The 13,222-nt window shown below is 47.1% G+C and overlaps 1 protein-coding gene across 1 annotated transcript in view; it reads left to right on the top strand.

Moving 5' to 3' along the window:
* Positions 1 to 255: 255 nt before the first annotated feature.
* Scn11a (sodium voltage-gated channel alpha subunit 11) overlaps positions 256 to 13,222 on the top strand; it is a 76,594-nt gene continuing 63,627 nt past the window's right edge. The window contains exons 1-6 of the mRNA XM_041676947.1: positions 256 to 522; positions 4,797 to 4,915; positions 7,529 to 7,621; positions 10,037 to 10,165; positions 10,908 to 11,002; positions 12,949 to 13,122. Of these exons, the coding sequence (XP_041532881.1) occupies positions 256 to 522; positions 4,797 to 4,915; positions 7,529 to 7,621; positions 10,037 to 10,165; positions 10,908 to 11,002; positions 12,949 to 13,122 (877 nt within the window). The remainder of the gene's footprint in view (positions 523 to 4,796; positions 4,916 to 7,528; positions 7,622 to 10,036; positions 10,166 to 10,907; positions 11,003 to 12,948; positions 13,123 to 13,222) is intronic.

Raw genomic sequence — 13,222 nt, forward strand, 5'->3', positions numbered from 1 at the left:
TGCAATGTATACATGCAGAACCCTTTCTACAACATGAAAAGCACACAGAATATGAAGCGCCCCTGTCTGTCCCTCCTGTCCCCTATCAATTCTATGCCCCAAGTTTCTACTGCGTCCATATGGTAGCCCTCTCCTGTCTACCCCACAGACAGCCAATACCCAAGCCTTGTCACCTCAGCATCTATAGACCGCCAGGACAATGTCCCCACCCTGAGAGCTTTGTTTCTGCCACACATCTCTGTCCCAAGGGTGAAGATGGAGGACAGGTACTACCCAGTGATCTTCCCAGATGAGAGGAATTTCCGCCCCTTCACCTCTGACTCCCTGGCTGCCATAGAGAAGCGCATTGCTATCAAGAGGGAGAAGAAGAAGAGCAAAGACACGACAGGGGCTGAGCCCCAGCCTCGGCCTCAGCTTGACCTCAAGGCCTCCAGAAAGCTACCTAAGCTTTACGGTGACATTCCTCGTGATCTGATTGCAAAGCCCCTGGAAGACCTCGACCCGTTCTACAGAGACCATAAGGTACTTCCTCATGGATGCTGGGTGTCCCTGTCCTGAGCTCACAACCACACTGGTTCTTGGGCTGTGTTGAGGGCAGGCAGCACCTCTCTTCTCCCTTGCTTTCACCCTTGCCTTTGTAACTCTGAGAACGGACTTGTGGTCTCATCTGCTTTCTCTAACGCTTGTGCCGGGGAGGGAGATGAGGCTCAGTCCTCAGAAAGGTTAAAAGGTCAACACAGGGAACAGGCCAGCGTGGCAGACAGGGAAGGGAGGTCAGGCCACTACTGCTCGAGACTAGCTTCATGACTCCAGACAAATGGTCACCCGGACCCTCACTTCCTGTCTCTAACGTGGGAACAAATGGCTGATGTCCCCACCCCAGGGCAAGACAAGCTGTGGACGCACTTTCTAAACTGTCAACCGTGCTGACATCAACAAAGGACAGCCCTGTGAAGGGATGCCCCTTTCAGATGGCATCTTAAAGACATCTGGACAGTAGGCTTACTAGGCTGTTAGGTGAGATAAATGAAAGTTACACGGATTGATGTAGAGTATGCACCCCGTCAGTGAAGGCTACGTGCGTGGTACACAAGCCCCAGGTGACCCCGTGGAGGCTCCACGATCTATCTACTGCATATATTCTGCTCTTTACTTTTGTCACATTTATCTTTCTATTTTGTGTAAACGCACGTGTATGCATGTACCGTGGCACACGTGTGGAGGTCAGGGAGCAGCGTTCGGGGAGTGGGCTCTCTCCTACCACATGCCTTCTGGGATCAATCTCAGGTTTTCAGGCTTGGCAAGAGCCTTCACCTGCTGAGCCATCTTCCATCCCTATATGTAATTTTGCTTTTTCTAAATTAGTTTTTAATTTATGTACATGGGTGTTTTGTCTGTATATGTGTGTCTATGTACCATGTATGTGCAGTGCCCACAGAAGTCAGAAAAGGGGGTGAAATCCTCTGGAGCTGGAGTTGTAGATGGTTGTGAGTTGTCATGTGGGTGCCGGCGACTGAGCTCAGGTCCTCTTGAAGAACCGTCAGTGTTCTTAGCCACGGAGCCATCTCTCCAGCCCCCTTAGATGTAATTTTCTTTTCAGGAAATTGTAGAATGATTCTAAAATAAGGAAGTATGATCTGGGCTCTCCTTGGCTCCTTGGAAGCCTGGGCTGTGAGGCCATCACCCTGACAGGATTCAGATTCTCTCTTTTAAAGGGCTCAGAAGACTTTGCCATCCTCAATTGTATGGTCCAGCAGAGGATTCTGGGAACTTGGGGGGTAGTTTTAGTATAATGACCATGGTGCTAACAGCATCTTTTGCTGGCACCAGTGGAAACCTGACCTCTCAAAGAGTGGCTGCTGGGTGTATGTTGTTTAAGTGGAAACATCAGACTTGATAGACCAATGGGGATGGAGATGAACCAGTTAGAAGAAATGGGGAGTACATGTGGAAGGGACGGAGAGATGATGAGAAAAAGAGAAGGCTTCATTTCTCCTTTTAATTATGCTCCAGAAACCCAGGTGCCTCTTGAAGGCATGGTTGTAGGAGAAGAGTTGGTTGGGAGAATTCTCTCTGCCTTGGAGCTGGCTAGGAAGCCCACAGAACAGGCAATGACTTTGTGAGCCGCAGACTCCTCATGGAGGGGGCAGGATCTGGGTTTAGGGCCATCACTTCTTAGCCTGGGCTCACTCTTTGAACTGGAAGGCAAGGAGCTTGTTTTGAGCCCTGCACACCTATCATCTCAGGTGGTGTGTGTGCTCAACACTGATGTGAGACGCGCCACCCTAAAGACGAGGAACCCCGGCGTTTATAAGGTCCAACAACCAGGACCTAATCTTAAGAGTTACTTAGTTATTGGCAACTTAGGTCCCCGCTCCCTCCTTTGGGGATTCCTCCACAGGAAAGAGGTGGGATGTGTCAGCAGGTTGGAGGAGCTGCACCCTACCCTTCTGTCGTTAAAGCCCTGGCAAGTGTTGTGAAATGCATCATTAGCTAAAATATTTAAAGCAGCAAGTGGAAGCCTCAGGACAGCCACAGTATACAGGAGCAGGACCATACTGTCCCCCTGTCGTCAGGGGTGACTGTCCTCAGACAGAAGGCCACTCTCTGTTCTGGAATTCAGTTTACTCAAAGGAAGGCACAGGACCCTTCCAAGAAGTCTTGGACTCAAAGGCTGCTAGCACTGAAGGACCCCACGGCCCGTTTCATATTGTTGTGTGGGATAAGAAAGGCTCTCTTGCAGACAGATGGCTTCCAGATCAGTGCGTCCAGCCACTCACTGATGGGAGAAGTGGCTGGAATGACCTGGTGTAGAACCAGAACTGCATGACTCTCCCAGCTCTGGGTTTGTCCTTCTTATCTGAGAACATGCTCGATCACGAGGACGGGCGGTGTTTCCCTAACACCAGGGGAGCAATGGAGTGGAAGAGGGCGATGCCTCCCACTCTGTGAGGCTGTTGTGACTGTTGCTCTCCATACAGCTAGGAAAGCAGGTCTACTGTTAAATGAAAAAGAGAATTTGGTGCAGATGGCAGAAGCCGGTGAGTGACAAGCTCTTGTCCAGGGCTGCTTTGTTCCCAGAGCCCAGGAGCACAAGTTAGGAAGAGCTGAGCACCGTATGTGCACTGGTTGGTTGGTTGTAAACTTGATACAGGCTAGGGTCATCTGGGGAGAGGAAAAATTAGTTGAGAAAATGCTGCCATCAGATTGATGTGGGAGGGCACAGCTCACGGTAGGAGGTGCCACCCTGGGTAGATCATCCTGGGCTGTGTAAGAAAGCAAACTGAACAAGCCATGGAGAGCAAAATCAGCAGACAGTGTTCTTCCATGGTTTCTGCTTCAGTTCCTGCCTGGAGCGCCTGCCCTGACTTCCTGTCAAGACGGACTGGGATGTTTAATCCCCTTACTCCTGAGTTGCTTTTGGTAATGGAACAGAAAGGAAGTAAGAAAGCCCTCTGGGCTCTGTCGAGGTGGGGACTCATCATTTGGCAGGTCTGTCCCGTGTCTGGCACCTGTGGATCTCCCTAGTAAGAGCCAGCAGAGCCCCAACCACTGACAGATGGCAACGCCTCCATGCCTAGGGACAGTACCCACCTCCTTCCTCAGGCAAGGACCACAGACAGATCTGCCCTGCTTGTGTCGGGGATGAGAGAGCGAGGGCCTTTGTGTGGCGGCCACTCTTCTTGTGGTTGTCGCCAAACTCCTGTCAGGAAGCGACTTAATGGAGGAAAGGTTCTTTGGGTGTCACCCTGTGGGGCTACAGTCTGTGAGGCCAGGAGGTCCTGGTGGCTGGCCACATCTCATCCACAGTGAGGATGTGGGGACTAAAACTGCCGCTCTGCTCACTCAGTCAGGATCCCAGGCCATGGGATCGCATCACCCACATCTAGGATGGGTCTTTACACTTTGACTAACACAACCTAGAAAGTCCTTCTCAGAGATGCGCAGAAACTCGTAGATGATTCCAGATATTGTCAGCTCAACAGTCAACATCATCCGTCACACTACATAACAACTGACATTTCCCTGGAAATTTATTTGTTCAATCAATCAATCAATCAATCAATCAATCAATCAATTTTAGTGTGTGTGAGTGAATATGTGTGTGTGGGTCTGTGTGTGTTGTATGCAAGCGCATGTCTTAGCACATGTGTGAAGGCTGGAGGACAACTTGCCAGAATCAGGTCTTTCCTACCATCATGTGGGTCCTCAGGATCGAACTCAGGTCTTCAGACTTGGCAGTAAGCACCTTCAGGTGCTGAGCCCTCTCCTCAGCCCCTGACGTATTTTAAAGGTTAGGAACAGATTAGTTATTTCATTAGAACTGTTCAGACCTGCTGTGTAATGACCATATAGACTCCAACTCTCTTTGTCTCATAAGACGAATTACAGAAATGTCTTTGAGAATGGTAGTAATTTAAGATACCTGCTATATGTGGCTGTTCAAGCTCACTTCCTAAGCGGGCTCCACACATATGTCCTGTGGAGTGTTCCACATCAAAGGTTGGCTTGCCCGGGAATGACTCCACACCCTGCTTTCCATGGCTTTGGGGCTGTGTTCTCCAGCATGTGTTATAACATTAACAGCCCACAGCACACTGATCTTGGATCCAAGACCATGTAATGGGAGCCGTTGGCCTCCAAAGTCACAGGGTAGCTGGTCAACCATTTTGCCACCAGAAATTGCGGTTACTAATCAGGGCTCAGGCCATGGTGCCCTAGAATTCGCTCCAAATGTGTTCTTGAAGAATATTGTCTGCCAATGTGTTAATATCTGTGTTGTGATTTCTTCACAGACATTTATGGTGTTGAACAAGAAGAGGACGATATATCGCTTCAGTGCCAAGCGGGCGTTGTTCATTTTGGGGCCTTTCAACCCTGTCAGAAGTTTAGTGATTCGGATTTCTGTCCATTCATATCCTTTCCCTAAGTCCAGGCTGTGGGAAATAAACATGTGCAAGCCCCGGGGATCCATGGGTGTGCTATTGTTACTGTTATTATCAATTTGAATCAGGGCCAGGCTGTCCTTGAAATCCTTATGTAGCAGAGGATGATCTCAAACTTTTGACCTTCGGCTCCTCCTCCCACCTTCTGGGGTTATAGGAATGCACCTCCACACAGTTTATGCAGTGCTGGGAACTGAACACCAGGCTGACTGGGCTCCAACACACCAGGCAGGCACTCTACCAACTGAGCCTCCTCCCAGCTTTAGTTTCAGAGGAAGCCAACAGTCCTTGCTTCCACAGTGCTACTGCGGTGCATCTGGTACTGTGTGGGGCGGTGTGTGTGAGTAGCTGGTCCAGGAGCCTCAGCTTCAGGAGACAGACCCTTAGGCTCTCTGTTCTAAGTGAGCATAGAAGCAGCAGGACAAGCAGATGCTGCAGAACTCGGGAGGCATCAAAGTGGCTTCTGGGAGTACGCTGGCAGCCCGTGCAGCACACTGTAATGGAGGCTGCATTTGTTTCCTGGCCACCCAGACCTCCATAATCACAACACTGGCCAATGGCTCAGGTGTATTCCTAGCTAGCTCTTACATCTTAAATTAGCCCAATTCTATTATTTTGTGTATCACCACGAGGTTGTGGCTTACTGGTAGAATTCTGGAGTCCTTCTTCTTCAGCAGTTACATGGCATCTGCCTCACTCCGCCTTCTTTCTCCCTGCCTTCAGTTTAGTTTTCCTGCCTACCTATATTCTGCCCTGCCACAGGCCAAAGCAGCTTCTTTATTAACCAATGCTAATAAAACATATTCACAGCATACAGGGGGAAATCCCACATCAGCACACCGTGCTGAAGGATGCACCCTGCTGGACCTGCACAGTGTTTGAAACATCTCGGAGATGTTTTCTAACATAGACATCCCTATTTCCAGGTTTTCTTTCTTTCTTTCTTCCTTCCTTCCTTCCTTCCTTCCTTCCTTCCTTCCTTCCTTTCTTTTTAAAGGACTCTACCTCAGGCTGGGGAGATGACTTAGTGCCCCCTACAGGCTGGGGAGATGGCTTAGCGCCCCCTATAGGTAGCGGAGATGGCCTAGCTGGTCAAGCATTTGCTACATGAGTGTGAGGACCAGGATTCAGATTCACAGCAACACTCGCATCAATGCTGCACACCTATGATAACCTGCTTGTTATCCCAGCTTTGGGTTCCCCAGAGCGACATGTGTAGCTACACTAGCTGAATGGGTGAGCTCTGGGTTCAATTGATAAACCTTACTTCAGTATATAAGATGGGGGAGTTATTGAGGAAGACGCCTGAAGTCAGCACAGATGTGCACCTGTGCACATGTCTCATCCTGTCAACGTTTGAACTGCACACACATACATACACATCACACACACATACATTATACACACACACTCCACACACTTGTGCACACACAAATAGCAGATACTTCTAGCAAGGCTAAGCCTGTATTTCTCTCTGGCAAAAACAGTGTATTGAGAGGCCTCTATCTCTTAGGGGGGATTATGCTGGCCATTCAACCCCATTTCTCACCCCATGAAGCCAGCCATGGCTCAGTTCATAGACACATATGATCTTCTAGGCTCTTAAGATGCAGAACTAGTAGCCACCGATTTAAAGGGCAAAGACATATGGGGATTATCACGCATTCTGCGTGTGTGGAGGTTGGTAAGAGGCTAAGTCGCGAGAGGGAAGGCCAACATGCACCAGAACACAGGCATACTGCTGAGAATGATAATAGGTGTTTATGCTGGTCCCCTGGAAACAGAGTTTGTGGCAGGGACTCTTATTTAAGTGATTTAGCAGAGAAGAACTCTCTAGAAAGGGAAGAAAGGAAGCAGGCTAGCAAAGAGGAAGGGCTAAGAAGGCTGGGAGTGTATTGGGGAGGGGACAGACAGCTTGCTTAGCACTGAGCAGGCTTGGAGTGTACTTAGGGTAGAGTACCTACTTAGCACTGAGCAGGCTGGGAATGTATTCAGGACAGAGTGCTTGCTTGCTTAGCATGCAGAACATTCTGGGCTTTACCCTCCAGCACTGTAGGAGATGGGATGAGGATGTATCAAGCAAGGCTGCAGTCCCAGCTAAGTGAACCTGAGTCCTCTCTGTGAGGGAGTCCCTAGAACACATGGCATCAGAGGCTCATGTAGCCAGGCTGGCCTCAAACTCTCTGTGACCCAAGGATGGCATTGTATTACTGATACTGCTGGGATTACAGATGTGAGCCGCCGTGCCTTGTTCATGCAATGCTGGGGACTGAGGCCAGGGCCTCGTGCAAGCTGGATAAGGACTCAACCAATTGATCTGTATGCACCCCCAGTTTAGGGCCAGAGTATTATTTTTTTCATCTCTATCAGCCAGATGTGTGGAAGGAGAGGGTAGCCCACCAGATAAGGAGGCTGCTGTTTGGCAGGGAATCTTCTCCAGAGGTGGGGGGAGGCCTGCATTGTTTGGCTTCTTCTCTCACAGAGACTAGATGCACTTGCATGCATACAGCTCAGAGGTCCCCATCACCATCCCGCGGTCAGGATCATCCAACACGGTATGTGCCTTAATCAGGACGCATTACACTCTTCAGCGTGTTTATTATCTGCACGGTGGTCGTCAACTGTATGTTCATGGCCAATTTTGGGGACAGAATTTCAGACATGGGAATTTCTGAGTGAGTACTGTCCCTGCACCCACATACCCTAAAGTTTTTTCTTTTTCTTTTTCTTTTTTTTAAAGTCTAGCTGAGGGCTTGGGGGTGTGGTTCAGTTGTAGAGTGTTTGCCTCAAAACCACTAAGCCCTTGGGTCCATGCCCAGCATGACATAAACCAAAACAGAACCTCTTCTCTAAATTAGACTCAAATTTTAAAGTCAAGGTCCCTTTAAAATATACATGTTGGTATAGCTTACCAGCCCCTACATTGAAATGTCTCTCTGTTGTTAAGGCATTCACAGTCAAAAAATTCAAAGAAAACACAACATATATGCAATCCAGAATCTTTGTGTTTTCCATCTTTATGTGGCTTTTTTTAAACTCTATTACTTTTTAATATTTATTTTATTATCTTTACTCCTTCAATCTATGACTGTTTGTACTCTTTTTTTTACTCTGTTTCCTGAGCCCATGTACATTTTTAAAATACACTGTGTCTCATTTAGAGGTCTTTTATGTCTGAATCTGTCCTATTGTATAGCTGAAACCCAAACCCTTTTCTGGCAAGGAGCAGTGAGTTTTTTTTTTTTTAATGGTAAGCGGTGTGGCTGCTGCGGCCTTGGATGCTGGTTCCACCTCTCTCAGCCTCTCAGTATGGTGGAGGTATGTTTACTCCCAGCTCATATGATTGCAGTACTTGGGAGGTAAGACTGGAAGATCAGAAGTTCAAGACCATCCTTAGATATATATTGATGTTAAGGCTAGCCTGGGCTACAGTGAGACTCTTATTTTAAAACAATGTATTCTTTTTTAAGAACGATGGTCTTAAATTGGAATTAGGGTGGCAGTGTGGGTCTTACCTCCCCAGTGTAAATGGTGGCAGGCTCAATTTTATTTTTGTAGATTAAGAAAAAACAATTGGCTTTAAAAGAATTAAAAATATTTCTAACATGAAAATTTGTAACAAACAATACACATAAGCTTTCATTATCTATTCTTTGGTAATTTCATACATGAATATATTTAGATCATATGCCTCACCTCCAAACACATGCATTTTTGTGTCTAGATTTTAAATGATTTTCTTTGTGCCCACAAAGAGGACCCATTGTAAGGATCTATTTTGGTGGCTATATGATATTTTACTTGGTAAACTACAATCATTCAAAAGCTCTAGTATTTTAGCATCTTCCCAGCCATCTTTTTGTAAAAAAAAATACTTTTAGATTATTGTTATTTTCAGGATAGATGATTAGAAATAGCTTTCTTGAATCAAATATACATTATAATGTATTCAAATACATAGTCATATGCTGGCAATATTTTCTGAAAAATTTGTGTCAGTTCATTCTGCCACCATCAGCATAGGAAACAATCAAATCACGGTGTAAATTCACATTTTCCTGTGGTCAGCATGCTTCCCTTTTTAGCCAGGCAACAGTGACAGAAGCTTGTGGTACTGGCACCCAGGAGGTAGAGCAGGACGCTCACATATTGGAGGGAAGCCTGGACTACATATGGAGACTTGATCTGAAAAAAAATGTGTTTAAAATACATATATTTCTTGGGGACTGGTGAGAAAGTTGAGTGGTTACGAGCACTCTGCTTCTGAGGAAGAGTAGGTTCAGATCCCAGCACCCACATCGGAGATCACAACTATACACAGCTCCAGCTCTGGGGGGCCTGATCACTCTTCAGGCCTCTGAGTGCATCTGCATTCATGTGCACGTGCCCACACATATGCATGCACACATACACATAAATAAAATAAAAATAAATCTTTAAAAACACTCTTCTATATGGGATGGGGCCTGACAGCGCTTGTTTCTCATCCCAGGACTCGGGAGAAGTTCTGCAGAGGCAGAAGGACCAGTCTTGGTCACACAGTGAGATTATGTGAAATTTTTTTTTTAAGTTTCTTTACACTGGGCATGGCTAATTCACCTTTCTTAACAGTCTTTGCGCTGTATATAATTTTCTATTCTTTACCTTCAACTCTTGTTTTTCTGCATTTAGGGTATTTTATTTTTATTTATATATTTTATGTGTATGTGTGTTTTGCTTGCATGTATGTCTGTATGCCACGTGGAAGCCAGGAGAGGGCATTGCCTCCCCTAGAATTAGAGTTATAGACAGCTGTCAGACTCCAAGTGGCTGCTGAGAATAGAACTCTGGTCCTCTGGAAGAGCAAACAGTGCTCTTAACCACTGGGCTTCCCTCCAGCCCCTCTGACCCTCCTGTTTCGGTCTCATCCCACCTCTGCTGGGACTACAGCTATGCACAGCAAGCCTGGTTTATGTGGGTCTGGGGGTCGAACACAGGACTTCATACATGGCTAGGTAATCACCCTGCCTGCTGAGCCACATCCCAAGTGGGTCCTTTCTTTCCTCCTCACTGATCGCATCCCTTCTTTTTATGAACGATTTGTTTTGTAGATACATCTTCACTGGGATTTACATTTTAGAGGCTGTGATTAAAATATTGGCAAGAGGCTTCATCCTGGATGAGTTTTCCTTCCTCCGAGACCCGTGGAACTGGCTGGATTTCATTGTCATTGGAACAGCGTAAGAGTGTTAGAAGATTTTTGTGGGAGACACTTGGGGTGGGAGCAAGGTCCCTTTGCTTCCTCTGGGGCTCTGTGCAGATTCACAAGAATGGCCAAGGTGACCTGAGGTTGCTGGGATCTCTTGGTGTAGCACTGGTTGATCCTGAACAACACCAGGCAGACTCCGGTCAGAGGCCTCCTGGCACACACCCATCTCTCGAGTTCTCACTCATTCACTGACCAACTGTGGCTTCTTACAAGCCAGGATCTATAAGTACAGGATTGTAAGAACAAAACACAAGATAACTTATTTCACTCCCTGGCACATAGCAGGCAATGAGGTTAGCATTTGCCTATGTTTTCCCCATTTCAGCGGCAGAGGTCATTAGAGGCAGCGCTGTTCATCTCAGTTTCACATTTGAAGATCACCGTTTATGTGCTCCTGGCTGTTGACAGCACGACCATGGGCTCCAGAGCAGGGAGGATGGCTCAGTCGGAAAAGTCCTTGCTGTGCTCCCCCATGAAAGCAGCTGGCTGTGGCCGCATGTGCCTGTAAACACCAGTTCTATGAGGCAGATAGACCCCTGGGGCTTGTCCATCAGCTAGTCCAGCCTAACCAGTAAGCCCTCAGTGAGAGAGCCTGTCTCACAGCTAAGATGGACAGAGATGGAAGAAAGCTGCTGCCAATCCCTGACCTCTTGGAATCGTGATGTAGGAGCTGCACCAAGCAACCTGGACTCTCCCTGTCTTTTGTCTCCTAGGATCGCAACTTGTTTTCCAGGTACCAAAGTCAATCTATCGGCTCTCCGTACCTTCCGAGTGTTCAGAGCTCTGAAAGCAATTTCTGTCATCTCAGGTGAGCTACTTACAAGACTGACTCGGAGCTAAAATGTTCTCTGACATTAATAAGACATTTCCAAATGGGGGCTGGAGAGATGGCTCCATGCATGGGAGCTCTTTTTGATTTTTCAGAAGAACCATCCCCATTGGTGGTTCACAGCCACACCCCATTGGGTGGGTTCATGGCCACACCCCATTGGGTGGGTTCACAGCCATCTATCTGGTTTTGCTATTGTGAGTGACACCACCATATACATGGGTGTGCAGACATCTCTACTGCATGCTGACTTTGGAGATCATACACCCAGGATCGGTATAACAATGTCCTCTGGTGGCTCTACGTTTAGTCTTTGAGGGTCCATGTTGATTTTTATAGCATCTGCGTTGATTTATAACCCCACCAGTAATGTACAGAGATACCTTCTCCCTCCACCCGCGTTCTTGCCAGCCCCTCTCTCACTCCTTCCCCTGCTCCTCCTTTATCCCTCTCCCTTCCCATTTTTTCTCTTCCCCCCACCATCCCGTCTCTCCTTCTAGACTTCTTCTCTTCCTTCCTCCCTCCAGTAGCAGTAATTGGAAGTAAAGCCTCTAGCTGGTGACTCATACCCTGACACTCTCATAACCCCTCAAGAAAGTATCTTTCTCTCCATGAGTTTTTAGCTTTCAGCTCCCTTATGGTTAAGGATGCTGAGCATTCTTCTGTACACAAACTGGCCATTTGTTCTTGGAGTGGTAGGAACCACACAAACAGAAGAATCCAACATGTGTAACTCCTCTGAGGTGGCTGTTGTAGGCACTGGGATTTCTTTTTAATTCCTTGGATCATTAGCATGACTGGAATCAGACACAGCCAAAAGCACTTCTCTCGGTGACCCACTCAGAAAACGTGATTTTAAAGAGCAGCTTGTTTTGAGAAATGGGGGCTTGATAACCTGAAAATTTTCTATTTCTTCTTCAGTTTAAGACTGTATTAAATCATTCCATAACTGCTATTTTTAAAGTATGGGTTGAGAAATTAAAATATACTTAATTTAATTTAAAATTTCTTGTTTAATTCATTTGCCCACTTAGTTACTGGATCGTTTTATTAGTGCTTAATTTTTTGAGTTCTTCACTTCTTCATACTGCTCCTGTGCAGTTGTGCGGCAGGCAAAGGGCTGCTCCCAGGCTGTGAGCCGCCTTACTGCTTTGATGGTTGTTCCTTTGCTGCTGTTCTTGGAACTGTCTCCCGAGCCCTCGGCATCTTTTCCTGAGTGTCATTGCCTACCTGTGTCAGGAATTGTTCCTCCCTCATTTCTCTCTCTCTCTCTCTCTCTCTCTCTCTCTCTCTTTCTTTCTTTTTTCTCAAGGATTTCTCTATTCAACAGTCCTGGCTGTTCTGGAACTCACTATGTAGATCAAGCTGGCCTTGAACTCACAGAGATCCACCCGTCTCTGCCTCCCAAGTGCTGGGCTTAAAGGTGTGCGCAACCAGTGCCCGGTTTCTCCCCTATTTTTCTCTAGCAGGTTCAGAGATTCTGTTTTTTTTTTCTTCCCTGCTATGTGACAGAGATTCTGGTCTTATGGTAAGGTCTCTAACCCGTTTTGAATAGACTTTTGTGCAGAAGTACCAATCAAGTTTTGATAGCCTGTAAGTGGACTTTCAGTTTGCCTGGCATCATTTGTTGAAGAGGTAGATACTCCTTTTCTGATGTTTATCTTCAACATTTAGGTGACTGCACCTGTGTGGCTTCATTTCCGGGTCTTGTGTTCTGTCCTGTTGGTGTCTAAACCGCCTCTGTTTGCCTTTGCTACCATAGCTCTGCCGTGTAATTGGAGATCACGTACGGTGATGCTGACAGCATTGCTTAGCATCGCTCTCTCCACACGGCCTCCGAGACCTTCATTAACCCCTCCTCCACCCTTGCCTGTTTCTGGTCAGGGACTGAGGGGTGTTTCTCCCCAAATGTCTCATCCCCTCAGGTCTGAAGGTTATCGTCGGGGCCCTGCTGCGCTCTGTGAAGAAGCTGGTGGATGTCATGATCCTCACGCTCTTCTGCCTCAGCATCTTTGCACTGGTTGGGCAGCAGCTCTTCATGGGGATTCTGAACCAGAAATGTGTCAAGACCAACTGTGGCCCTAACCCTACGTCCAACAGTGAGTTCCCCCTTCTACCCTTTGGTTTGTGGGTGGTTGACTGCTCCCCATCAGCTCCCACTCATACTGTTTGGTTATTCTGTCTACCCACCCAGAGCTT

The sequence above is a fragment of the Microtus oregoni genome, unplaced genomic scaffold (assembly GCF_018167655.1).
Source record: "Microtus oregoni isolate MIOR12 unplaced genomic scaffold, Mior012 000028F_ref0000031, whole genome shotgun sequence".
Taxonomy (NCBI): Eukaryota; Metazoa; Chordata; class Mammalia; order Rodentia; family Cricetidae; genus Microtus; species Microtus oregoni.